Genomic DNA, 26,401 nt, shown 5'->3' with positions numbered 1-26,401 from the left:
AGCTGAAGATATCTGCTTTTCAGAGACCCCAAATAGCTGTGCCATGATGTTCAGGTTTTATGGTGGTGTTAGGTGAGAGAGGAGAGTTTTCATGTGTTTCTCCATCTTACCAGGAATCAGCCCTTTCTGTCCTTTGAATCTCTCCTTACTGGCTTTCATAGCTTCTTTGTTCTTTAGACTTTCTCTAATCCTGAAATCTAAGTTTCCATGAGCTCAGATTTGGCTCTCTTCTTTTCTCTGTATGTTCTCTGTCTCGGAGAGATCATCCGTTTCTAGACCATCGCAGGACCCTCTAAGGCAGGTAATTCCTATAAATGGGGGGAATCTTTATTACTGCCCCCCTCCCCAGAGATGTAAGGTCCTACTGGATATTAGCTTGGACTACCATTCCTTTTCAAATTCAAAATGCCTTATCCTTATGCCTACCTGTTCTGTTAATGATGCTTTCTTTCCCTGAAACCTACCTAAAGCCCTTGTGCGGTCAGTTCTGCTTAGAACAGGATACACACATTCCTACATCGCTCTGCTCTGCAAAACCATGAATAAAAACCAGGGGCCTCGGGGCGCTTCAGCGGCTTCAGCATCACCCGGAGGCCTGGTTAAAGCACAAGTTGCTGGACCCCACCTGCCTCCAGGTCTGGGATGGAGCCGAGAATTTGCCCTTCTAACAATTTCCCTGGGGATGTGAAGCATTGGCATCCGGTCTGAGGACTACCGTTTGGAGACCACGGCTTTGCAGTGACCGGGAGCTTTTTGAAAGGTCTAGATCTTCTAGCTCCTCTCCACCGTGGCCAGCACCAGACTGGCGTCCGGACTACAACAATAATAGGTCAACACCTCGTTGTCCGCACGGGCTCACAGAGAAGCCAGAATAGGAGAGCGGTGGGCGCGCCAGAGCCGGAGTCCCGCCCGCGTCGCCTCCAGGTGCGCGGCGGGAGGCGGACGCCAGGGGGCGGCCTCGCGCTCGTCCTGCCGGGGCTGGTTTCCGGCCGCGCCGGCGCAGGAGGCCGCGCGCCCGACCTTTGGGCCGCAGGTAGGCGCGGCGGGCGGCAGGTGGGAGCGGCGCGCGGGCTGGGGAGCGCGGGGAAGCGGCCGGTCGTGGCGCAGCGTCCGGGCCAGACCCGAGAGAGCCAAGGGCTGCGGGACCGGAGGGCGGCGGGGCTTCCTGCGAGGCCTGTCCCTGTTGGGCGGCCCCTCCGCGTCGCGCCCCGCGGCCCAGCTGCACCTTGGCCTGGCGGGCGACCCGGCCCGGCTCGGGCTTCGGCTCCCTCCTGCCGGCGTCGGTCGTGCTCGGGACCCTTCGTGCCGCCACTGCCAGCCGCCTCCAGGCGCGGGCCTCGGTGGTGCGGGTAGCCCTGTGCCGCTCTGTTTCTAAAGGCTGGCTTAGCCACGTGGTCAGTAGTCTTGTCTTCTCCAGCCTTTTTACCTTGACTGTAGCCCCTTACGGCTAAGTAAGCATCCGAAATATTTAAAATAATTATTTTAATGTACCTTGTGTTCTGTGGGCAAGATGGGATTCTGTTCTCAATTATATTGGGTGGCCAATTCGTTTCTTCTCTGGTTGAATTGAGTATTCTGTAAATCGGTAAAAACTAATTTTGTGCTATTTCTTTTCTTTCTTTTAAATGAGCTGTGAGTGTAGAGCAGCGGTTTCCAGTTTTTTCCATTACGAACTTTTAACTATCAATGTGAGAAGTCCTTTGTGTCTAAAGAGTGCCTGAATTTCTCCTACCCAACTGGCCCCACAATCTTTATTCCTTGCAAACCAGCAACTGTCAGTGTCATTTTGCTTATTTCTGGACAACAAAAATAGGCCATTCAGCCTATCCAGAGCTCTGGGCAGCCTACTCCAAAAATGTGCTTGTGAAAGAAAAAGGCCCGTCAGCGTTAGGGTAGGGTTAAAGATTTCTTTAAGAAATGGGCAGTCTGAGGTCCACCCCCCACCCTATGCAGTGACCATCCTATGTTCAATTCGGTCCAACACCTGAGGGTTGCAGGATTTAGAGGAAGAAGGTGAGTTTAAGGCCAGAAAACTTGGCTCCTCCATGTACAGTTTAGTGACCTTGGCTAAGTCACTTCACCTCAGTTCTCTCCTCTGGTAAATGGGAATAATAACAATTATATATGGTTCACAGAATTGGTGTGAGGTTGACACTGTGTAAAAGTTAGTTGAATTTTTGGGTGAGTGGCTTTTTTCTGAGGGTTCAGAAGTGGATGTGAGGTCTTAGGGATAATTGAAAGTTTATTGAGGCATGTAACGTCAGGGTCCACAAGAAATGCATTAAATGGGTAACTGGGTGGGGTGTGTGGGTGGCTCAGTAGGTTAAGCATCTGCCTTCTGCTCAGGTCCTGATCCTGGGGTCCTGGGATCCACCCCACCCCCACCCCGCATTGGGCTCCCTGCTCAGTGGGAAGCCTGCTTCTCCCTCTCCCGCTCCCCTTGCTTGTACTGTCTCTCTTTCTGTGTCAAATAAATAAAATCTTAAAAAAGTGGGTAACTGGGTAGTGATCTAATGTAGATTAGAAAATATGAATTTCTAAAGTTCTACAGAATTTCCTACCTGATGTTGGCAGCCTTTGTTTGGAAATGAAGAAAGTGGTATCCCTCCAAAAGAAAAACAAATTATGTAAGCTTCAGGTCCTATACAGCTGACTTTGCTACCTATGGTAAGATGGGATCATGGCAGGTCCCAGCAAGGGGGTTTGAAAAGTAAAACTCTGGTGAACTTAGACTGAAGGGGTTGCTGGATGAGAGCATCAGAGGACAGGAGCAGGAAGAGAGAAAGAGCAGATTCAGCGGGAGTACGAAAGCAGCAGAGAGGATCCCTGAGTGGTCAGGCAGTCAGTGCGTTTTTCCTGAGTCCCTGCTGTACGCCAGCTGCTGAGGATACAGGGGTGCACAAAGTAGGCAGACAATCCCCTAGGAGCTCACAGTGGAGGAAGAAGGGACCCACCATACTGGAGCCTGGGCATCTCAGAGGGATGACTGCAAGAACGGAGGGAGGCTCCAGGCCTAGCGTGTGGGGTGCAAGGAGGTGTCTGGAGAGCTGGACAGGGCTGGAGCTCAGGGGGCCTTATAGGAGTCTGGACTTGTCCTGAGGACAGAAGAGGATAGTTAGTTGGTTTTAAGCAAGGAGTAATCAGATTTGTGCTTTAGAAAGATCACCCTCTATATGCCAGCGAGACATTTCCCACACGTGCAGAAGGAGGTATGTACGAAATTTGCTTTGCTGGCTGTGGTATAGCTAAACAAGTGAAAATGGCACACTAGAGTTGGCTGTATCTGTGTAGATAAACCTCGTAAACCGCATGGATGTATTCAGTACAGTACTGCTTGCCTACAGCTCGCAAACATGCATGTAGGATGTGCTGTTATTTGTAGGCGCGTACTGGTGGTGAAAATAAGGAGTATGTGTGGAAACGATATTCACCATGGCATGCATCCAAATCCCCAGGAGGACTTGTTAAAACAGATTTCTGGGCCTCACCTGAGAGTTTCTGATTCAGGAGATCTGGAGTGAGGACTCAGGAACTCACATTTCTCACAAGTTCTAGGTGATACTGCTGCTGCAGGTCCCGGGGCCGCAGTTTGAGAACTGATGTCCATCAGCTTGTGGGTGGTGGGTGCTGGTTACTTCTTGGGAGGGAGCAGAATAGGACTGGGAGGGGTCCAAAGGGGCTCCAACTATATATGTAATATTTTATTTCTTTAAAAAAAGATCTTCCAAAAAATATGACGCACTGTTACTTGACAGAGCTGGAGGGGTGTTCATGATCTGATTTTTTAGTTTTTGTCCGTGCTTGAAACATTTCAGGAAAGAAAAGAAAAATCTATTTGCTGTGTGGAGAATGGACTGGAGAAGAGTAAGAAGTGGGGGTCCATGCAGGAAGCTGTTGCGGAAGCCCAGGTGAGAGATGCTGGAGGCCTAGACCAGGGGGTGGTAGCGAGAAGGGGAGAAGTGAGCAGATCTGAGAGAGGTTTGGGTGAGATAATAGAATTGACTGTACGTGATGATTGGTTTAGAGGTTGGGGGAGGGCAGAACCAAGTCACCTGTTTTGTGACTTGAGCAAGTGGGTGGGTTGTATGCCTGTCACAGTGAGGGAACCCTGGAGAAGGGGCATGCTGGTGACAGGAAAGAGCTCAGTTATGGACATCCCAGGCCTTGACGAACCAGCGGAGTGAAGTGTAGGAGAAAGATCCAGGCCACAGTAGAGACTTAGAAACCAATGCCGTCGCCATGTGCGTGAGTGAGATTACACGGAGGGAATGCACAGGATGGAAGGATGGTCTGCGACAGCATCACCCAGTGCAGGGCTCGGCCAGCTTCTACCCGCCACTTGTGTTTGCATGACCTGCGAGCTAAGAGTGCATTTTACCTTTTTAAACGCTGGGGGGGGGGTATCAAAAGAGGAATAATCATTTGTGACACATGAAAACTATATGAAATTCAAATTTCATTGTCTGTAAGTAAAGTTTTATTCAAACACAGCCACCCTCTTTGTTTCTGTAATGTGGGGGGCTGCTTTCACACCCTGGTGACAGAGTTGAATGACAGTGACAGAGAACTTATGGCCTGTCATCGTTTTACACTGCTGCTTGGTGCCCCCCAAGTCACGTGATGCGGTTGTCACTGGATTTCAACTTTTGGCCCCTACACCTACATATTTGCTATCCAGCCCTTTTACAGAAAAAAGTGCTGTTTCTTGACCTAAGGTCTAAGTTGAGCCACACTTGGTCATTTTGACTGTTGTAAAAGAGAGATGGCAGTTGTTTTATCTTCAGGAGCACCTTCTAAGAACCAGGTACCAATGGAGGAAGCCCATGAGACTGTGAGGGCCGAATGGGAAACGTCATCCTAGTTTTAGTCGAAGTCCCTGAAGACAGGAGGGAATGGGCCAGAGAGAAAGGTGCGGGGCTGGAGTTTTTGTGGGAAAGGTGAGCATGAGCCCTCACACCCCGATGGGCGTAGCTGGAAAGACGGGGGGCAGGTGAGCAGATGGCACTGGGTCAAGAAAAGGGGGAGACTTGAGTGAGGCTGGAGCAACTCAGTGGAGCCAGGGTTTGCTGAACGCCTCGTAATCACAGCAGGGATTTGCACAGCAGCATTTTTTTTTAAATTAATTAAAAAAGAACTCCACTGGGTTGTATAAGAGTCCATTACTGCTAAAATTTTGCTTAGAGGAAGCAGTGTTGCTGTGCTGACCCTTCCATGCAGCCTCACTGGGGCTGGGTCGCCGGACGGGTAGAGTTGTCGCGTACTGAGGGTCTGAATGCTGAAAACAGCAGATTGGTGGGGAAAGAGCAGACGTTGTGTTTGGGAAGCATTTTGTTTTCTGTTTAAGTTGAGATAGAATTCACATACCATTAAGTTTGCTTTTTGAAGTGTACGGTTCAGTGATTTTTAGTATATTCACAAGGTTGTGCAGTCATCACCACTAATTCCAGAACGTTTTCATCCAAAAAGAAATCCCGTGCCCATAAGCAGCCACCCCCCCTTTCCCCTTTCACTCATCCCCTAGCAGTCACTAACCTACTTTTGTCTCTGGATGTGCCTCTTCTGAACATTTCATATAAACAGAATCCTATGGTATGTGACCTTTTATGTCTGTCTTATTTCACTTAGCATCAAGTTTTCGAGTTTCATCCATGTTACATCATGTGTTAGTGCTTTATTTCTTTTTATGGGTGATTAATAGTCCATGTATGGATAGATCAGATTTTATTTGTCCATGTATCAGTTGATGGACTTCAGGGTATTTCCACTATTTGGCTCTTATGAATAATGCTGCTGTGGACATTCATGTACTAGTGACTAGGGTTCATATGAATGTACGTTTTCAGTTCCCTTGGGCATATACCGAGCAATGGATTTGCGTGGGTAACTCTGTGTTTGACCTTTCGAGGAACTTCCAGACTGTTTTCCACAGTGGCCGCATCATTTACACTGCCACCAGCAACATATAAGGGTTCCTATTTTCCCTCATCTTTGTCAACACTTGTTCTTGCCTCTTTGATGACAGCCGTCCTAGTGGGTATGAGGCGGGATCTCATTGTGGTTTTGATTTGCATTTTCCTGATGACTAATGAAGTGCAGCATCCTTTCATGTGCCTATTGGCTATCTGCATATCTTCTCTGGATAAATGTCTGTTCTAGTTCTTTGCGCATTTCCACATTGAGTTATTTGTCTTTTTACCATTGAGAAGAAATGCTGTTTTTGAATTTTCCTTCGGACATCCAAGTAGAGATGTCAAGTTAGCAAGCGTGGCGTTCTGGGGAGGCTGGGCCTGGGGCTGTACACCAGGAGCTGTCAGCAGGTGGGGACAGAGAGCACGAGTCTCCACGAGATCACCCAGAGCATGAGTACAGAGGTCTCTCCAAGCCTTGGACGCTCCAGCAGTTTAGAGTCAAAGGCAAGAGGAGCCACCAGAGTTCACCTTCCTGAGAACCTGGTAACAAAGGCGTTTCAAGGAGGACGGGGTGATCAGCCATGCCGGACGCCACCGAGTGTTCAAGCCCGCCACTGAGCTGACTGCTGTGTTCAGCAACAGCGAGGTCACCGCGATGTGGTCAGTGTGGGCGAAGTAGCCGTGGGTTCTGGAGAAAGAGAGGGAGTGATGGAGATAGTAAGCACAGATAGTCTTTAAAGGAGTTGACCAAAAACAGAAGAGAGAAATAGGGCAGTAACTGGAGGGGACAGGGGGGTGACAAGGGTGTTTTCATGGTGGGAGAAGTTAGGGTGCACTGGTAGTGATCGGGTTGCAGGGTGGAGGCAGCGTCCAGAGCAGGTGGGGAGGCAGGGAAGGGTGTTGTTTGCTCAGGCACAGGGCTGGGAGCTCGGGCCAGTCTGTTGTCTTGTCATTGCAGCAGAAAAGGGAGGGGGGCAGGAACCTGCATTGAGGTTGGGGGCTTGAGGCTCTCTAATTGCTTCTGATTTTTCAGGAAAATAGGAAACAAGGTCATCAGCTGAGAGTAAGGTTTGGGAAGGAGCAAACACAAGTTTGAAGAGAAGGGGGCCTAGGCCAACGGCACGAACCTATCAGGTTTATTGACCCATTGCAATGAGTGAGACCACGCAGCAGTGGAACATGGCCTCTCAATCAGAGGAAAAGAGTTATTACAGAATTTGGGGGATGGGTGGAGTTTAGGCAAAATTTAAAGGAAGCGATGTTTTGATCGCTTCACCTCAAAGTGGAAAGAGGTCAAGATCTGATCTGGACTGCAAAGTGGACCCTGGGGCCTGGGGCCTGGGAGACCACACGGTGCACATGGGGGTTGCGCGTCATCTCGCTGCTCCTCTGCGCCTCTGCACCCAGCTGGACGTAGAGGTGACGTCTCTGTGTCAGAGACACAGCTCCCCCAGCGAGAGCGGCATGCTTCCCTATTCCTGCGAGGACTTTAAGCGCAAAGTTTCTGATAGCCTGGGACTTCAGAGAGCAGAGTTTCTCAGCGAGTTAGAAAGCACTCATCATTCAGAGACGGGCGTTGCAGAGACTTTAGAGCTGCAGTGTGAACTGAGGAGAAATGCTGTTTTCTGTGACTTTGCAGCTGGCTTGATGGGTGTCTGTTGTCCAGCTCTATGAATGGCAGGTGGGTTTACTGTCTCCAGGAGAAGGTATGAAAGAGCTGTCTTCTGATTTTCTTCATGGCTGTCGCCTCTCAGGCCTCTGGTGGCAACATGACGTCTCAGAGAGGCCTTCTGGGCCAGCTTCCTCTAGGGCATTTCTCCTCTGTTCGGCTCTATCCTTGAAAGCTCATCACAATATACAAGGGGAAGCTTTTTTGTTTACTTATTTATTGTTTCTCTCCTCCACTGGTTTCTCCCTAAGGTCCAAGAGGACAGGAACCATATCTGTTTACTTACTCACAGACCCCAGTGCCTAGAGCAGGGTTAAGCGTATGGAAACGGCTTCATGCGTGTTGAGTGCATGAATGGCCGGCACTAGGCAATGGAGGTGGGGGGAGTGGTGGGGGGATGCAGGGCCCTGAGCTCAGACCGGCTGGCAGGGCTTCATGAGGGCAGCCAGGCTTTTGGAGGGCTTCCTGCAGCTGCTGCTCCGTCCTGGGGCTCAAGGGCCCGGGGGGCGTCCAGACCCGAGGAGGACCCCTGGAGAAGACCATTCGAGCTATTGCCATTTGTCTATGGGCAGAGTTGCAGTTTTCATTCAGCAGACCTCCTTTTTGGTACTTTGTGGCAGAGTATTTTCAAATCCACGCCTGGGGCCAACCAGGACCCTGAGTGACCCAGGTGTCTGGGTGAAGACCTGAGCTGGGAGAACAAAGACACTCCTGGAAGGTAACACTTCACATCATGGTCGTTTCAGAAGCACAGGGTCATTTCTGTCACTCGTGTCCCCAACACATCCCGGTACTGACACTGAGTGAACACACTGGTATGACCATCTCCCTTGTCAAAGTATAGACACACTTCTACTCGGGTTCACAAATAGCTCCTGCCTCAAGCACCCCGAGTGCCAAGCACCTGACATCTGGGGTCCTTCCAGGCCTCTCCCCTCCCAGCCCCTCCGCCACCCCACAACTAGGCAGTGATTTCCGCCTCCACCATGAGCCTCGCGCCAGCTCCAGTGCTGGAGGGGAACTGGTGGGTGTCCAGCCTTCTCGGTGGTTACTTGGTACAAGGATCACCGGTTCATCGTCTCTGTTCTCACCACCGTTACTCCGGCTCGTGTGCTTCTCAGCTCTTACCTCACACTGCTGCCGGAGCCCTTCACCCAGTCTCCCTGCTGCCGTCTCTTCCACCCCAATACATCTTTCATGCCTGCCGAAGAGTAGCCTTGCTTCTTGAAAATGTTAGGGAGCTTTCTAGTACCTTCCAGGGAATATCCGAACTCCTTAGCTGGGTTCAGGAGGCCATCTGCTTTCTCGCCCCCACCCCCTCCCTATCTAATCTCTGCTGCTCTCCTTTGTCCATCTTCTGTCCTGGCTGCACTGGACTAACAGATGCAGCTTGCTTTCATTTTGCTGAACTGCTTTGGGAGGGACACAAAGTCATACACACACAAACACCTTCCTTCTAAGCGAATCCAGAGTGGATGAACCCAGACTAGCTCATAATGAAGACACTGATTATGGGAACAGCTGACATTGAGCATTTAGAATGAACCTAGTATGCAATACCTTCTTTAATTCTCGCAAGGACCCTAAGGCATGTGGGATCCTTGGGCATAAGAGGCCTGAGGCTGTGCCTTCTTTGAACCCCTTGTCACCCAAACACCTTCATGGGCGGAAAAGCTGGCTACGATTACTTCGTGTTTGGTTTTACATCGCAGGAACCCACGACGATAGCAGCATGGACAGGAAGGCCCAGGACGGCGGCAGAGGCCCCCCCCGCAGAGCGGTGCCCCCAGCCGTGGGGCTGCTGCTCTCCATGGCGCTCATGAACGTGCTCCTGTACCTCTGCCTTGACTGGTTTTTCATCGCCCCTCCTCCCTCTGCTCCGGGCTCCACCCACTGTCCCCACGGACACTTCAGAATGGGGCAGATGGAAAACTGTTCACCGTGGCTGTCCTGCGAGGAGCTGAGGACCGAAGTGAGGCAGCTGAAGCGTGTCGGGGAAGGAGCCGTGAAGAGAGTGAGTGCTGCGTTACGTCCGAGGGGTAATGGGGTGGTCTTTCAGGATGACAACTTGGCATTATGTGTTAAGGGTCCTCAAAATATCCTTGAGCCCAGTGATCTCACGTCTGCGCCTTTATGCTAATCCAATGGGAGGAAAGAAGCTAAGTGCATCAAGGAGTACTTTGCTTTGTTACCAATAGCAACAGAAAGCCAGTAATAATAACTATAAGGAATGGTTAATTATGGTCCAGCTGCTTGATAGAATATTCTGCAGCCATTAAGTGTGTTTAGGAGCCCCATGGAGCGACATGAAAAAAATGAGGGTAAGTGAAAAAAGCAAAATGCCAAATTGTACAATATTGTACAAAATTAGTGTGTTTATGTAGAAAAATGTAGAAATTGTGCTATGGTGAAAAGATTATGGGCAGTTTTTTTCATTCTTATTTTTCAAGCCCTATCATGGTATTATATTGACTTTTTAAAAGTTTTTTTACTTTAAAAAGAGAAACCAAATGGGTGAATTCGGATAGAAGCTTCAAGAGCACTTTGTCCATTCCCGGTGCTGTGGCAGATGAGGCCCACTGACGCGGCAGTGTCTCCAGAGGCCGGCTAAGGATTGTTGCACAGAGTTCCTTTGTGAGGATGTACTGAGTGACTGGCAAGAGGGAGGGGACAGAAAATGCATCCACGGGCCTGCAGCTTGATGAACGGCTGGCTTTTGTTTTGGGAGACTAGGGCACCATGAATGTGGGAAGGAGACATCTTTTTTTTTTAAAGCTTTTGTTTATTTACCAGAGAGAGAGAGAGAGAGAGAGTGATAGCGAGAGAGTGTGCAAGTGGGGAGGAGAGGGAGAAGCAGGCTCCCCACTGAGCAGGGAGCCCAGCACAGGGCTCGATCCCAGGACCCTGGGATCACGACCTGAGCTGAAGGCAGATGCTTCACCGACTGAGCCACCCGGGCACCCCAGAAAGGAGGCATCTTAGAGGAAGAAGTCAGGGAGAAGGGAAAGGAATTTATGCAAAGTAAAACCATAGAAAAAGTAACTGTTTTTTTTTAAAGATTTAATCATTCATTGTAGGTGCTACAGCTGTGGTAATGAATTAAACAAAGATGGTTGAAGCTGTCTAGTTGGGGGATGAGACAATGAGTAAGAAATAGATATGCAATAAAATGTGTTAATGACATGTGCTGGGAAGACAGCAGGGCAAGGAAAGAGCCACGGCTCTCTGCTCTAGGTGGTCAGAATGATATGAGAGTGAGCTGTGTGGATATTTGGGGAAAATATGTTCCAGTCAGAAAGATGGGTACAGCAGAGCCCCCAAGATGGAACATGCCTGGTTGTTCAGGGACCAGGGATGAGCCAGTGTAACCAGAGGGCAGGTTGAGAAGGGAGGTGTAGCACATAAGGTCAGAGAAAGGCCAAGTGGTGGCCATGGCACGTGGGGCTTGGTGGGACCAGGAGAGCCATTGGAGCAATTTGAGTGTAGAGAGAAGGTGTTGTATGTGTGGAGAGGAGACCGAGGTGTGGTGAGGGTGGAAGGTTGGCTAGGCCTTGCAGGGGGGAGATGGTCACAGCTTGACAAGGGTGTTAGCAGTGAACCTAGTGAGAAATCAATGGGTTCTGCTCATGTTTTAAAGGCAGAGCCAGTAGGATTTCCTGATCGATCTGCTGTGGGGTATAAGAGAGGGAAAGGGTGACCACAAGGGTCTTGGTCCAGGCAACAAGAACAGGGTTGTCATTACCTGAGCTGGGAAGACTGGAAGAAGAGATTTTGTGTGCACGAGGTGAATGTGTTAAGGCTGTGAATGAACATGAACATGGAGACACAGATGGTTGGATGTACAAGTCTAGCGTTTGGGTCCGTGGCAGTAGGTGGGAATATACATTTGGGATGATGTTGAAAGCATTAGGATGTGAAGAGACCACCAGGGAGGGATGTGGGTAGAGAAGAGGGCTTACACCCATTTGATTTCTGTCTCCTTCAAAGAGATGACCTTGAGGGCCTGGTCGCCCACTTGTTTCTGTGTTACTGCTCAGATCATTTCTGGATTTCTTTTTCAGAATTGCTCTTTACCTTGAAGGATATATTTTTGGGTAGGTAGCTTTTTTTTTTTTTTTAATGGTTTATTTATTTATTTTAGAGAGAGTGCAGGAGGAGGAGCCAGAGAGAGACGGAGAGAATGTCTTTTAAGCAGACTCCACACTGAGTGTGGAGCCCGATGCGGGGCTCAATCTCACGACCCTGAGATCATGACCTGAGTTTAAACCAAGAGTCGGATGCTTAACCAACTGCCCCACCCAGGCACCCCTTGGGTAGGTAGCTTTGATGGTGGCAAATCGTGTTGTTTGTGGACAGAAAGGAGTTTGGGGAAGCTCTACAAATCATGCCCATGCAAATATGGGGTTTAAAAATGTGGATATTAACTCTGAGTACTGTAGCTTTGTTTATTAAAGTAAAGTGTGACTGTGAGGCCATTACACTGATTTTCTTGTGTCTTTGGCTGAAATTTGCCCTCAGGGCAAAAGTATTTTATGCACCGGATGTTAGTGCCATCAGTGAGGAGTCTTGTCTGTCTCGCCCCCTGGAATCCCAGGGCTCGGGGCCCATGAGGGTCCCCGCACAGGGCAACCTCTCATTCCTCCTCACGGTCACTTACTGGAACAGCTCCCACACATAACGTGTTTTCCATCACTGGGACCAGCTCCTCCGCATGGGCACCCCTCTGCACTGACACCCTAAGCTGGAAGGCATGAGCTTCTCAGTAGGAATTTCTGTAACCAGAGCTCTTGGCATCCTGCTCCCTGACCACCTCCTCTCCTGGCGCCCTTGCTTGAGTAATTCCTCACTCTCATCGGGACGTCGGGTGTGTTGATCCCGCCAGGGTTTCACTTTCTGTTTTCGTTCCTGCACTGACGCAGCCCAGGGACTCTGGCTGTGACCCTCAAAGACAGTCTTGTGCAGACGCGCGCAGCAGCTCCTCTGCATGTCTCTGTCATGCCTGGCCGGGGAGCCCCAGACCCGGTTGACCCCAGCTGAGTGTCTGCATCCGAGTAGCTGCCCCGCAGGTAGAGAGAAGTCCCACAGCCCTGCAGTTTCACGCACGACCACAGACCTCAGCAGTGCTCTCAGCACCGCCCAGCAGTCTTACTCTGTTCCCTCCGCCACTTTTCCTTCCTCCTGACCTTAGCTAGTGGTCTTGTGCATAAGCTGTTATGGAAACAGCAGCTGCCCAAACGGAATTTCTTCATCCTCGGCCAGCAGACCTGTCAGCCCTCCAGCGCAGGTGTCGTGACTTCTCATGTCACCTCTCCCTGAAGCTGTCCACTCTGTCCGGCACCCGCAGTCTTCCCCACTCCGAGGGTCGTTCTGACTGGCATGCGAACACACACCCTTTCACGATAGAAGCCCCTCTTCCTCGGAAGCTCTGTGCACGTTCTGCTTCCTGTGTAATGGAACTGCCAGAGGTCTGGCCCAGAGCTTCTCTCTTCCCATTTCCTTCTTGTCTTCTGCCAGGACGGCTTCCAAACAACCCCCTCTGGAGAAACTGCCCTTATCCAGAGACCTGCAAACCTGGGTTGGCCTTTTTTCTGTGTTCCTCTCACTTGATCTTTTCTGCAGCCTTTGATCTGGTTGACTCCTCTGGCTCTCCGTGCTACCACCTCTTTATAGTGCTCCTGCTCCCTCACTGGCCATTTCTGATTACCCCCCCCTTGCTGCCTTCTGTCCCCTATCTTGCCCCTAAGTCAGCAGTTCTCAACCAGAAGTGATTTTGCTCCTCAGGGATCATGCAACCAACCCCTTCTTTCCCCAGACTGTATTTTTGGTTTGTGTTTGGGATTGCCTGGAACAGTGTGCAACCTTGCCCCTGAAAGGCAGATTGACCTGTTGCTTTTTCTTTTTTTCTTTAATTTTCTTTAATTATAAAAGTACATTCAATTAAAATATGCAGAAGGAGGGGAAGTACAAAGTAAAAATTTCCCTTCTATCTCTAGTACTGCCCATCTCTGATCTTATTCTCCGAGGATAACAGTGGGAGATTGATCCCATTTAGATTTGGAGGGGGGTAAATTTTATTTCATGTGTATCTTTTTATTAAGTTTTTGTTATTTATTTATTTATCTTTTAAAAATTGTTGAAATATTTTTTTATCAGTTACTTTTTAAAAAAATTATGTTCAGTTAGCCAGCATATAGTACAGCATAAGTTTTTTTTGTAGTGTTCAGTGATTCATTAGTTGCGTATAATACCTGGTGTTCATCCCAACATGTGCCCTCCTTAATACCCATCACCTGGTTACCCCATCCCCTCACTCCGTTCCCTTCTGTAACCCTTAGTTTGTTTCTCAGAGTCCAGAATCTCTCATGGTTTGTCTCCTTCTCTATTTCTTCCCATTCAGTTTTCCCTCCCTTCCCCTGTGGTTCTCTACTCTATACCTTATGTTCCACATAAGAGTGAAACCATATGATAATTGTCTTTCTCTGCTTAACTTATTTCACTTAGTATAATCCCCTTCAATTCCATCCATGTCATGCAAATGTTGGGTATTCATCCTTTCTGATGGCTGAGTAATATTCCATTGTATATATGAACCATGTCTTCTTTATCCATTCATCTGTTGAAGGGCATCTCAGCTCCATCCACAGTTTGGCTGTTGTGGACATTGCTGCTATGAACATTGGGGTACATGTGCCCCTTCTTTTCACTATGTCTATATCTTTGGAGTAAATACCTAATAGTGCAGTTGCTGAATCGTAGGGTAGCTCTATTTTTAACACCTTGAGGAACCTCCATATTGTTTTCCAGAGTGGCAATACCAACTTGCATTCCCAACAACAGTGTAAGAGGGTTCCCCTTTCTCCACGTCCTCACCAACATTTGTTGTTTCCTGTCTTGTTAATTTTGGCCATTCTAACTGGTGTAACATGGTATCTCATTGTGGTTTGATTTGTATTCCCCTGATGGCTAGTGATGTTGAACATTTTTTCATGTGTCTGTTAGCCATTTATATGTCTTCTTTGGAGAAGTGTCTGTTCATGTCTTTTGCCCATTTCTTGATTATTTATTTTTTGGGTCTTGAGTTTGAGAATTTCTTTATAGATCTTGGATATCAGCCCTTTATCTGTAATGTCATTTGCAAATATCTTCTCCCATTTCATGGGTTGCCACTTAGTTTTGTTGAATATTTCCTTTGCTGTGCAGAAGCTTTTTATCTTGACGAAGTCCCAATAGTTCATTTTTGCTTTTGTTTCCCTTGCCTTTAGAGATGTGTCTTGAAAGAAGTTGCTGTGGACAATGTCAAAGAGGTTACTCTTATGTTCTCCTCTAGGATTTTGATGAATTCCTATTTCTCATTGAGGTCTTTCATACATTTTGAGTTTATCTTTGTGTATGGTGTAAGAGAACTGTCTAGTTTCATTCTTTTGCATGTGGTTGTCCAGTTTTCCCAGCACCATTTGTTGAAGAGACTGTCTTTTATCCATTGGATGTTCCTTCCTGCTTTGTTGAAGGTTAGTTGACCATAGAGTTGAGGACCCATTTCTGGGGTCTCTGTTCTGTTCCATTGGTCTATGTGTCTGTTTTTGTGCCAAGACAATGCTATCTTGGTGATCATAGCTTTGTAATATAGCTTGAACATTCGCAAATCAATCAACATGATAGAGCACATTAATAAAAGAAAAGAATCATGATCCTCTCAATCGATGTAGAGAAAGCATTTGACAAAATACAACATCTGTTCCTGATTAAAACTCTTCAAAGTACGGGGATAGAAGGAACATACCTCAATATCATAAAAGCCATCTACGAAAAGCCCACAGCGAATATCATTCTCAATAGGGAAAAACAGAGAGCTTTTCCCTTAAGGTCAGAAACAGGACAAGGATGCCCACTCTCACCATTATTATTCAACATAGAACTAGAAGTCCTAGCCTCAGCAATCAGACAACAAAAAGAAATAAAATGCATTCAGATTGTCAAAGAAGAAGTCAAGCTCTCTCTCTTCGCAGATGACATGAAGTTTTATGTGGAAAACCCAAAAGACTCCACCCCCAAGTTATTAGAACTCATACAGCAATTCAGCAATGTGGCAGGATACAAAATCAGTGCGCAGAAATCAGTTGCTTTTCTATACACTAACAATGTAACTGAAGAAAGAGAAATTAAGGAATCGGTTCCATTTACAATAGCACCAAAAACCATAAGATACCTAGGAATAAACCTAACCAAAGATGTAAAGGATCTATACTCTAGAAACTACAGAACACTTATGAAAGAAATTGAGGAAGGCACAAAGAGATGGAAAAACATTCCATGCTCACGGATTGGAAGAGTAAACATTGTTAAAATGTCTGTGCTGCCCAGAGCAATTTACACTTTCAGCGCCATCCCTATTAAAATACTATTGACATTTTTCACAGAGTTGGAAGAAACAGTCCTACAATTTGTATGGAACCAGAAAGACCCCGGATTGCCAGGGGAATGTTGAAAAAGAAAACCAAAGCTGGGGGGACCACAATGCCTGGCTTCAAGCTGTTATTAAGTTTTTAATTTTAATTCCAGTATTATTAACATATAATCCCTTTTAGATCTTTTTTTTTTTAAAGAATTTTATTTATTTATTTGAGATAGAGATAGTGAAAGAGAGCATGAGCTGGGGGAGTGGGGAGAGGAGAAGCAGGCTCCCCACCGAGCAGGGAGCCTGATGCCGGGCTCAGTCCCAGGACCCTAGGATCATGACCTGAGTCAAAGGCAGACGCTTAACCATCTGAGCCACCCAGGTGCCCCCTTTTAGATCTTTAAATCCAAGATCACATTAAAAGAACCAGGTACAGGGGCACCTGGGCAGCTCAGTCGATTAAGCATCGACTCTTGATTTTGGCTCAGGTCATGATCTCAGGGTTGTGAGATGGAGCCTGCTTAAGATTCTCTCTCTCCCTCTCCCTCTGCACCACTTGCACACACACTCTCTCTCTCTCAAAAAACACCTCCAAAACAAAAAACCAGGTACATACTCTGTTAGCCATCTCAAAGACAGAAATACCCACATCTCAAGGGGCAGCCCATTTTCTGAGAGGATTTGGGGCAACAGTACTATTGAGGAAGAAGAAAGATTCCAGTAGAAACAATTCTTCCAGAAGGCAGACGGTCCAGCCATATTACTGTGGACAACCAAAGCATGATTCAGGTCACACTCTGTGTGGCCTCACGTGTCATTCCATGTCCCTGGCCCATGATGATGACACTAAGAGATCACAGATCAACATTAGAGTTTAGCTGCATGTTTTTCCCTTTAAAATTAAAGCGTAGTACATTAAAAAGCCATAAAATTTGGGTTGGATCGCCTCAGAAGAATGGATTTGATTGTTTCTCTTACATTACTCTGTAACCCTCTAGTTTTGTGTAACATTTAGAAGGATCTTATGTGAGCTATTTTTAATGCTTCAGGCTGTTTGGAAAACAGATGTTATGTGAATTGTATATTTATTTATTTTTAGAGAGAGAGTGCACGTGCGAGTGTGCCTGTGAGTGAGGTCAGGGGCAGGGCAGAGGGAGAGAGAGAATCTTAAGCATGCTGCACACTGACCCACACAGGGCTCAATCTCACAACCCTGAGATCATGACCTGAGCCAAAATCAGGAGTCCGACCCTCAACCGCCTGAGCCACCCAGGCGCCCCTGAATTGTATATTTAAAGTATGCAGTAACAGTGTCCACTTGTCAGTCCCTTCGGAAGGCCCACCTCCTCATCCCTCTTCACCTTGGGTCATTCCTGTATGCTCGCTCCCTGGATGCCTTCAGCCTCTTGCCTTTCTCTGCAGCTGAGATCTCTGCCCTGAGCTCTCTAGACTCTTCTGTATAGCTGCCTACCCCACATCTCCACTTGGATGTCAGAAGGTTTCTCATACTGACTGTGTCCCAGACCATCCCCTCAGCCTGCCTTTCCTTTATCCTTCCGCATTGTGGTTAATGACAACTTGCTGGTCAGGTCGCTCAGGCCTCCAATGTGGGAAGAAGCATCCTGACTTCTCTCTTTTTCTCACATCGTGTTGAATCCATCAGCAGGTTCTATTGTCTCTGCACTCAGAAGAGAGCCAGAATTTGACCACTCCTCAGACTTCTACCCATCTCCCCTCCTCCCATCCAGGCCACCATCATCTTGAACCTGGATCATTTGGTAGCCTCCCAAGTGGGCTCTCTGCTTCTGCACTTGCCCCCCCCCAATCTCTTCAGTCTGTTCACAGCACAAAGGCCAGAATAATGCTATTAAATTCTAAGTCAAACAGTATCTCTCCTCTGTTCAAAACCCTCCAGTGGCTCTCTGTCTTCCTTGAGTAAAAGCCAGAGTCCTTTCACCAGCTTAAAACTTGACAAGGTCTGCACCCTCTTCCAGCCTTATTCCTGCTCCATTCCCCTATATCATTCCACTCCAGCCACCCTGGCCTTACTGATGTGGCAACCTGTCGGCCTTCTGCCACCCCAGGGCCTTTGCCCTTGCTGTTCTTTCTGCCTGGGGTATAGTTCCCCCCAGGTAACGTGTGGCTCATTCCTCTGCCTCCTTCAGGTTCTTGCTCAAATGTCACCCCAGTGAGAGCTTCTCTAACCCTATCGGAAATTTAAGCCCTTCCCTGCTTAATTTTTCTTCAAAGCTCATTTATGTATACTTATACGTATCCTGTTTATTTTCTTTATGATCTGCCTCCCGCACTAGAATGTAAATTTCATAGGGGCAGGGATTTATTTCTGATTTTTTTAAAAGATTTTGTTTATTTATTTGAGAGAGAGAGAGAGAGAGAGAGAGCATGAGCAGGAGGGAGAGGGAGAAGGAGACTCCCCACTGATCAGGGAGCCTGATGCGGGACTCGATCCCAGGACTCTGGGATCATGACCCAAGCTGAAGGCAGATGTTTAACCTACTGAGCCACCCAGGTGCCCCTCTGTTCTTTTTGTTTGTTTGTTTTGTTTTGTTTTTTAAGATTTTATATTTAAGTCATCTTTACACCTAACATGGGACTTGAACCCACAACCCTGAGATCAAGAGCTGCACCCTCCACCAAATGAGCCAGCCAGGTGCCCCAACTGCCCCAATTTCAGTTTTTTTATTATCATAAATACTTGTTAAATTTATGAAGACAGATTTGACTACATAACAGCTAATTTTTTTTACCACAAAAACATAAACTAAACCATTTTCTAAAATGTATTCTTTACATTTGTAATAAAGGATCACATGGATAATACATAAAGAGCTCCTAGAAATTAATAAGCATAAAACAAACAACCCCATAGAAAGTTGGATAAAGGGCAACAAACATACTTTCCACAGAAGACCTACAGAAATGCCCACAAAGATGAAAAGTGCTCAGTCTCAGGGAAATACAAATGAGTTGGAACAGTAAAATGTTTTTCGTTCATCAGATTGGTACAAAGACTGATAACATCTAGTGTGATTAAGGCTGTAGGACCTCAGATTCGCTCATGCAGGAGTGGAGAGAGTGCATGCTGGCAGACTTTGGAGGGTGATGATAGCAGCCCATATTCTTCGGGCACCCATCTACTTAACCAGCTTGTAGAAATGCTGGCAGGCATGCAGAGTTGTGAATATAAGGTTATTTATTGTAGCATTGTTGTTAATAAGAAAAAAATTGGAAATAATTTAAATGTCCATCAGGTCTGTAAAAATAGATCACATAAAATCATATTAAAGATTATAGAGCTGCATGGGAGAAGGAACCTGATCTGTCTGACTGTATCCCTGACAAATTTCATGAATCTTTATTATATTTAGTCTTAAAGAAAGAAATGATCATCTGCAAAACCTCACTAGTGTAAATAGTGTACCCAAACTGTGAAATGTTATGCAGCTTTAAAAAGAATGACTTAGATCTATATATATATATACAGACAGGAATGGCTGAGGTATCAGTTAAATGAAAAAAGCAAGTTGCAGTATGATATGTATGTTATAATCTTATTTTGTGTCACCCCAATCTCAAATGCTATTTGTAAAGCGTATGTTAACACATATGAGAGCACACAGAAACAGCTGGAAGGTTACCCACTTAACAGCTTTCCTTTGGGTTGGGGAGTAAAAGCAGGGGAAGGAAGTCTACTCTGTATTTGAACTTTTACCAAGAAGAGTATTCTTGATTAATTTTATAATTTTTTAAAATGGTAAAATTGTTCTAAGTAAGAGTTTTAGAAAGTGTTACAAAGCAACTGAATTAGAGATTCCTGAGAAATGATTCTTAAGCAATCCCTGACTTGCAAATATTTAACTTTTGAAGGTTTCAGGTATTTGAGAGTGATCCCAAAGACTGATACTATTTAATAATAAATAGTATTTAATAATCTTTCATTTATCTGAGGCACAAAAATTTGACACAAACAGGAGTTTAGGAGGAAGTCATGAGGCCTGTGGTTGAACTTCTCCCACCATTTATTATTGAATAAATATATGTATCAGTAAATTGTAGCAGCTTCCCTAGAGTGATCACTGTTTTTATGTGAAAAATGGGCCAATGATACCGAAGCGACCTGCCAGTGCTGGTGGACACTAGGACGAGGTGGGTCTAAGCGAGTGATGGCTGTCAACAAAAAATACGATTTTTGTGTTGAAGTCAAGGGTCAAATTCAGTGTTGACTCAGGTCTATGGGGAAAATGTGTTCCATAGACAAATAAGTGTATATATTCATGAAACTTTCAGTGCATACAGCAGCCAGAGCAAAATGGCTTTTAAAAAACTTCAAATATAATTAACACAGTGTCATATTAGTTTTAGGCATACAAGCAAAATGACTTTTTAATAGAAATGATGATCCAGGGGCGCCCGGATGGCTCAGTCAGTTAAGCGTCTGCCTTGGCTCAGGTCAGGATCCCAGGGTCCTGGGATCGAGCTGCACTTAGCATGTCACATGTCGTCGCACGTTGTAGCATGTCACATGTCGTCACATGTCGCATGTTGGGCTCCCTGCTCATGGGGAGTCTACTTCTCCCTCTCCCTCTGCCCTACCCCCTCCGCTAATGCTGTCTCTCGCTTTCTCTTTCTCTCAAGTAAATAAATAAAATCTTTTTCAAAAAATTATGATCCATAGTGAAATTTCTCAATTTTGGGTTTTTGAAAAGGTCTGAAAGATTTCTCTTTTAAATATTAAAGGCCAACTGTGGGTACCTGAGTTTTTCCACTGATGGACCTCCCCTGGCCGACCCCAAAGAAATCTTCACAGGGCTTTAATTTACCTCCATTTGATATGTTTTTGAGTTCTTTTAAAAAGTGTTTTTATGGGGCGCCTGGGTGGCACAGCGGTTAAGCGTCTGCCTTCGGCTCAGGGCGTGATCCCGGTGTTATGGGATCAAGCCCCACATCAGGCTCTTCTGCTATGAGCCTGCTTCTTCCTCTCCCACTCCCCCTGCTTGTGTTCCCTCTCTCGCTGACTGTCTCTATCTCTGTCGAATAAAGAAATAAAATCTTTAAAAAAATAAAAAATAAAAAGTGTTTTTAAATGTGAAAATCATATACAGTCATTCTGGAAAAGTTGGAAAATACCGAAAGGCATAAAGGAAAAAAATCACTCGGAATCTTACCATATAGAGAAATATTAGTCTATTTCCTTTGATTTCCATGTAATTTCGTCTTGTTTTATGCAGTTAGAACAGTAACATTAAGGAAATTTCGTATCCTTTTTCATTTATGACATTACTATTATCCGTGAAAACTCTGTCAATCTATGCATTTTGCTGACCACACCCTACTCTTGAGTGATCCCGCCATTGCTGGACTCGTCCCCGTTTTTTGATGGACGGGTAAATTCCAGTTTATGCTTTCATAAGTAGTGCCAGATTTTTATTCCTAGAGCTTTTTATCTATTTCACATTACTGCCTTGATAGATTTTAGATTCGATGTTACAGGCACTTGATAAATACTGCTCCAAATTGGTTTCGGAAGCCGTGAGCTGTATTTCAACAGTCGTAGAAAGCCCGGAGCAGCAGCCCGGGGCCCCCAGCTCCCCGCTTCGGAGCCTGTCTTCTCTTCTGCAGTCCTCCCCCTTGTCTTCGGAGACCAAGCAGAAGTTCTCCGTTACAGTCCTTCCTGCAAGGCTTTCCTAGCTAGTGGAGGTGGAGAGCCCGCGGCGGTCCGGGTCAGGCGCTGGGGTGGGGGTGGGGGGCGGCCTAGAGCCTGAGGGGCACTTGAGCTGCCGCTCTGCCGCGGAAGGAACGCAGGACCACAGCCCAGTAGCAGTGTTGTCCCGCCCTAAAACGATTCCTGTTTGTGGTTGACTGGGCTACTTGGAAGATGAGCAGGTGATGTTGTGACGTGTGATGGCCTGGCGGGGCTCGACTCACCCCTCTTCCAGCGGTCTCCCCTCCCACTCGCCCCCCCCCCCCCCCCCCCCCCNCCCCGCCCCCCGGCCCTTTCCCGCGGGGTGTGGGAGCCGGTGCCTTCATCCTGCAGGCCCCTCTCCCGGGGCTCCGCTTCCCATTCTCCACGTCCACCCTGCCCGCCCCAGGAGCCTTCCAGCACGCTGTCCTGATGGCCGTGGCGGCGTCGCCAGCGTCCGTCCCAGGCCCGCCCGGCCTTCCGCACCGGGTGCCCGTGTTTGCTCATCAGGGAGCCTTCGTAACCCACTGAGCGCGGCTCCGGGACGGGGTCTGCGCCCCCCCCCCCNCCCCCCCCCGTTTCTGCACTCTCCTCACCACCTCTGGCACGGGCTGGTGGTCTCCGGCGCGCTGGCGCAGGTGACTCTCAGGGCTCCTGTTCTCTGTGGCTTGTTTAGGTCTTCCTGGCCGAGTGGAAGGAGCGCAAGGTGGCGCTGTCACGGCTCACCAGTCTGGAGGTGAAGGATGATTTCCTGCACGGGCTGCAGATGCTCAAAGGGCTGCAGAGTAAGCACGTGGTCACCCTGCTCGGCTACTGTGAGGACGACAACACGCTCCTTACCGAGTATCACCCCTTGGGCTCCTTGAGCAACCTGGAAGCGACGCTGAACCTTTCCAAGTACCAGACCGTGAACACGTGGCAGCGCCGGCTGCAGCTGGCCGTGGACTACGTCAGCATCATCGACTACTTGCACCACAGCCCCCTGGGCACGCGGGTCATGTGCGACTCCAGCGACCTGCCCAAGACGCTGTCGCAGTATCTGCTGACGAGCAACTTCAGCCTCGTGGTCAACGACCTGGACGCCTTGCCCCTGGTGAACCGCAGCTCCAGGACGTTCGTCAAGTGTGGCCACCGGGAGCTGCACGGGGACTTCGTGGCTCCAGAGCAGCTGTGGCCCTATGGAGAAGACACGCCTTTTGACGACGACCTCATGCCCTCCTATGACGAGAAGATCGATATCTGGAAGATTCCAGACGTCTCTAGTTTCCTTTTGGGGCATGTTGAAGGGAGCGATATGGTCCGGTTTCATTTGTTTGATATTCATAAAGCCTGTAAGAGCCAGACTCCTGCAGAACGACCCACGGCTCAGGATATTCTAGACACTTATAAGAAGGTTTTGAATTTACTCAGAGATACCATGATGTCCCAGACAAGAGAAATGCTATAGAAACCAGTCCTGTCAGTGAAGGACTTTTCAGAAACAAATGGAAGTGACAGCAGCTCTTGCTCTGACGGTGAGGTCCTCCCCCTGCGTCCACATGCACACGTGAGTGCTGTGTTCCTTTCCCGGGGACCTGGGCAGAAGTTGCTGAGGGCACACTGGGTTTGGCTGAAGTCAGGCCTCACTCTCTTGTGCTGATCACTCCCAGCCGAAGACGAGAGAAGCAGGGAATGTAGCCCGAGCTGAAGGAGGTACCAAAAATGTAGCCTCAAAGAGTCTGCCCCACCCTCATTACTGAATATGTAAGCTTGTAAGAAACGTATATAGAAAAGGTTTCTAAATGGCAGGATATGAGAGAAACGTGCAGTACTTTCCCAAAGACTTGTTTTCCTCATTTTTTTAGGTGGTAATCAACATGACCAGGGTCACAGGACTATTTGCGATCTATTTCACATGGTATGATGAGGCCATCTTTAGTATTTTAAATGATCATTTAAATGTTTATTTTAATGAATGTGAAGTTCTATGCCATCCTCTTTCTAAAAACCTAAAGGAGAACTATGATAGCATGCTCTTTGAGGTTTTGAATGGACAAGGAATGTTTAGGACAGCAAGTATGAGGGAAATTACATCTCTGTTACTGCCTTGGATGGTGCCTATGAAATTCCTGTTTACCTTCCAGCTAGGTTTTCTGTGTCCAAAATCAACTATTGTGAACAATTTACATCAACAGTATCACTCATTACTGGAAAGTGTCCCACCCTTCCACTTGAGTTACCTGATGGAATCCTTTAGAAAGTTCCTTCTTGGTCACTGTCATTCTCATTTACAGAGGATGATGGATTTGGTGTGTATTAATCACCACTAATCAGGTGGCTAAAGCTGACACTGAGGGTCAAAGATGCCCTGCAACAGATGCTTCCTTCCCTTGAACTTGAGCAGGTGTCAGAATCACCAGAATCACAGGGAGCTGGGTCCCAACCCCGGAGTCTTTGACTCAGTAGGTCCAGGCAGAGTCTGAGACTTTGCATTTCTAACTGGTGCTGCTGGTCTTGGGACTGCATTTTGAGAGCCACTGTCCTTAACTGTTAGGGAGAGTACCAGAAGCAGTAGGATATAATTAGTATTCTGTCCTAGTCTACCACTTGTGGGGCTGATTGGGTCATCTGGCTCATCAGAGAATATGCTTCCCTGGAGTATTTTAACTGTCACTTTTTTTTTTTTTTTAAGATTTTTATTTTTATTTATTTGACAGAGATAGAGACAGCCAGCGAGAGAGGGAACACAAGCAGAGGGAGTGGGAGAGGGAGAAGCAGGCTCATAGCAGAGGAGCCTGACGTGGGTCGATCCCATAACGCCGGGATCACGCCCTGAGCCGAAGGCAGACGCTTAACCGCTGTGCCACCCAGGCGCCCCTAACTGTCACTTTTTGTTACAAAAACCCCGCCACAGCCAGCCAGGATGGCTGGAATTGAGAGCATGGGTACTAACAAGTGTTGTCGGGGATGTGGAGCATTGGAACACTCCTCCGTTGCCGGTAGAAATGTCATACGGTGCAGCTGCTTTGGAAAACAGTCCGGCAGTTCCCCAGAGAGTTAAAAATAGAGATGTCGTGACCCAGCAGTCCACCCAAGACCGTTGAAAACATGTCTACGAAAAATCTTGTACATGAACATTCGTAGCGACATTCATAATAGACGAAAGATAGAAATAACCCAAATGTTCATCAACTGGTGATAAAGAAAATGTGGTATATCCACACAGCAAGATATTACTCAGCCATAAAGAGGAATGAAGTACTGATATATGTTCCAACGTGGATGAACCTTGGAAACATTCTAACTGAAAGAAACCAGTCACAAAAGACCACACGTTGTATGCTTCCATTTATATGAAATGTCCAGAACAGACAAATGCATACAAATAGAAAGTAGATGAGTGGTTGTAAGGGGCTGGCAGGGGGTCGGGGTAAAGAAGGGGAGGTACTTGCTCATGAGTACAGAATTTCTTTTTGGGGTGCTGAAAGTGTTTTGAGACTATATACTGATGGTTGTAGAAGTCTGAATATATTCAGCTGAATTGTATAAAAGGACAAATTTTATGGTATGTGAATTATATCTCAATAAAAACCCAACCTCTGTGCCAAGGCCGTGTATCCCTTATGACTCTTCACTTGACGTAGGCGGTTATTGTGTGGAGTTGGTTGTCTGACCCTGTTCATGATATAATTCTGGTTTGAGGGTTTTTCTTAGCTTTTGGACTTTGCATTGGAGCAAAACCATCAGTTTAAACAAATTTGTTTTGAAATGTTGACAGTAGAGCTAAAATAAGCAGCGTGGTGTGGGGGAAGGGACACTGTTTGGGCCAGAAGACCTGAGTTCTAATCCCAGCTCTGCCTCTGACAGACTAACCGATTTCTAAAGTGAAAGAGTCAGTGGGAGCCATTTCCTCCACTCTGCTTCCCTTGAGTTCTCTCGGGTGCTTTCATCATGCCAGTGTCAGATGCTAACCAGGACCTGGCTGTCCGGGTTCAGCCGTTAGCTTGTGGAAATCGTGAGAGCAATTTACAGCCTGGCTAAAGCCTAGACGGGGAGTTCATTGCCCAGTTAGCTTGCTGCCTGGCACCCTGCAGAAGTGTGATGAGAGGAGGCCGATGAGGTGAGCTATTCTCAAAGCGTAGCCAAGGATTCAGTGCTTTCTCCCTGCTTACCTGTTCCAAATGTTTAAAAAAAAAAAAATCACCACCACCCTACCACCCTATAGGTATATAATGGGCTTTCTCATTATCTCACGTGATGGTACAAACACTCCAAGCCTCTGGGGGCATCCAGTGATTGTCAGTGATTCCACAGAGACAGAACACAGGGCTGTTTCCCAAGGAGACACCTGCAGATGGGAGCGGGGTGGAAAGCTCATCTCCTGCAGCTCTTGGCAGAAAAGTCTTCTTTGTACCCCCCCTTTATTTATTTTTAAAATTAACATCACTCAATTTCAGTAATTGCTATTCTCTCCTGAGTTTTGATCATTTAAGGGTAATTTAAAATGTGAAACCATGCTTTCCTACCCCTTTGTAATCTTTTGTGAGGATAAACAAAATTAAGTAAATAACATTCTTTGGAGCTCGGCAATGTAGTTTGGAACCAACTCTGAGAAAGGAAGTCAGCAAGAGTACTGCATCCAAGAGTAGTGTTTTTCTTTATTTTTTTCTTTTGCTCCCTGGAATTACCTCCTCTGGAAAGAAAATTTGATTCATTTCCTCCTAATCCCATGTGATTGATCATGGAGT

General features: G+C 47.1%; 2 protein-coding genes across 3 annotated transcripts in view; both read left to right on the top strand.

The window, feature by feature from the left end:
• Positions 1 to 983: 983 nt before the first annotated feature.
• POMK (protein O-mannose kinase) lies at positions 984 to 25,262 on the top strand. 2 transcript variants are annotated; one of them, XM_034647800.1, is made up of 4 exons: positions 984 to 1,033; positions 3,816 to 3,908; positions 9,291 to 9,592; positions 22,351 to 25,262. In XM_034647800.1, the coding sequence occupies exons 3-4, from the start codon at positions 9,311 to 9,313 to the stop codon at positions 23,119 to 23,121; spliced, it is 1,053 nt and encodes a 350-aa protein (XP_034503691.1). In that variant the 5' UTR covers positions 984 to 1,033; positions 3,816 to 3,908; positions 9,291 to 9,310; the 3' UTR covers positions 23,122 to 25,262. The 2 variants fall into 2 exon arrangements, with proteins under 2 accessions (XP_034503691.1, XP_019654253.1); XM_019798694.2 differs by lacking the exon at positions 984 to 1,033 and adding an exon at positions 8,199 to 8,296 and having other exon boundaries at positions 3,813 to 3,908.
• Positions 3,821 to 26,401, top strand: part of HGSNAT (heparan-alpha-glucosaminide N-acetyltransferase) — an 84,422-nt gene continuing 61,841 nt past the window's right edge. The window contains exon 1 of the mRNA XM_034647794.1: positions 3,821 to 3,908. The gene's annotated coding sequence lies outside the window, so the exon portion shown is untranslated. The remainder of the gene's footprint in view (positions 3,909 to 26,401) is intronic.

This window comes from Ailuropoda melanoleuca, chromosome 18 (genome assembly GCF_002007445.2).
Source record: "Ailuropoda melanoleuca isolate Jingjing chromosome 18, ASM200744v2, whole genome shotgun sequence".
NCBI classification, from domain to species: domain Eukaryota; kingdom Metazoa; phylum Chordata; class Mammalia; order Carnivora; family Ursidae; genus Ailuropoda; species Ailuropoda melanoleuca.
This window is presented reverse-complemented; position numbering and strand designations above follow the sequence as displayed.

Coding starts and splice junctions, on each gene's coding strand:
- POMK (XM_034647800.1), top strand. CDS start 9,311: ATGGACAGGAAGGCCCAGGACGGCGGCAGAGGCCCCCCCCGCAGAGCG. Junction 9,593..22,350: donor GGGAAGGAGCCGTGAAGAGA/GTGAGTGCTGCG, acceptor TGGCTTGTTTAG/GTCTTCCTGGCCGAGTGGAA.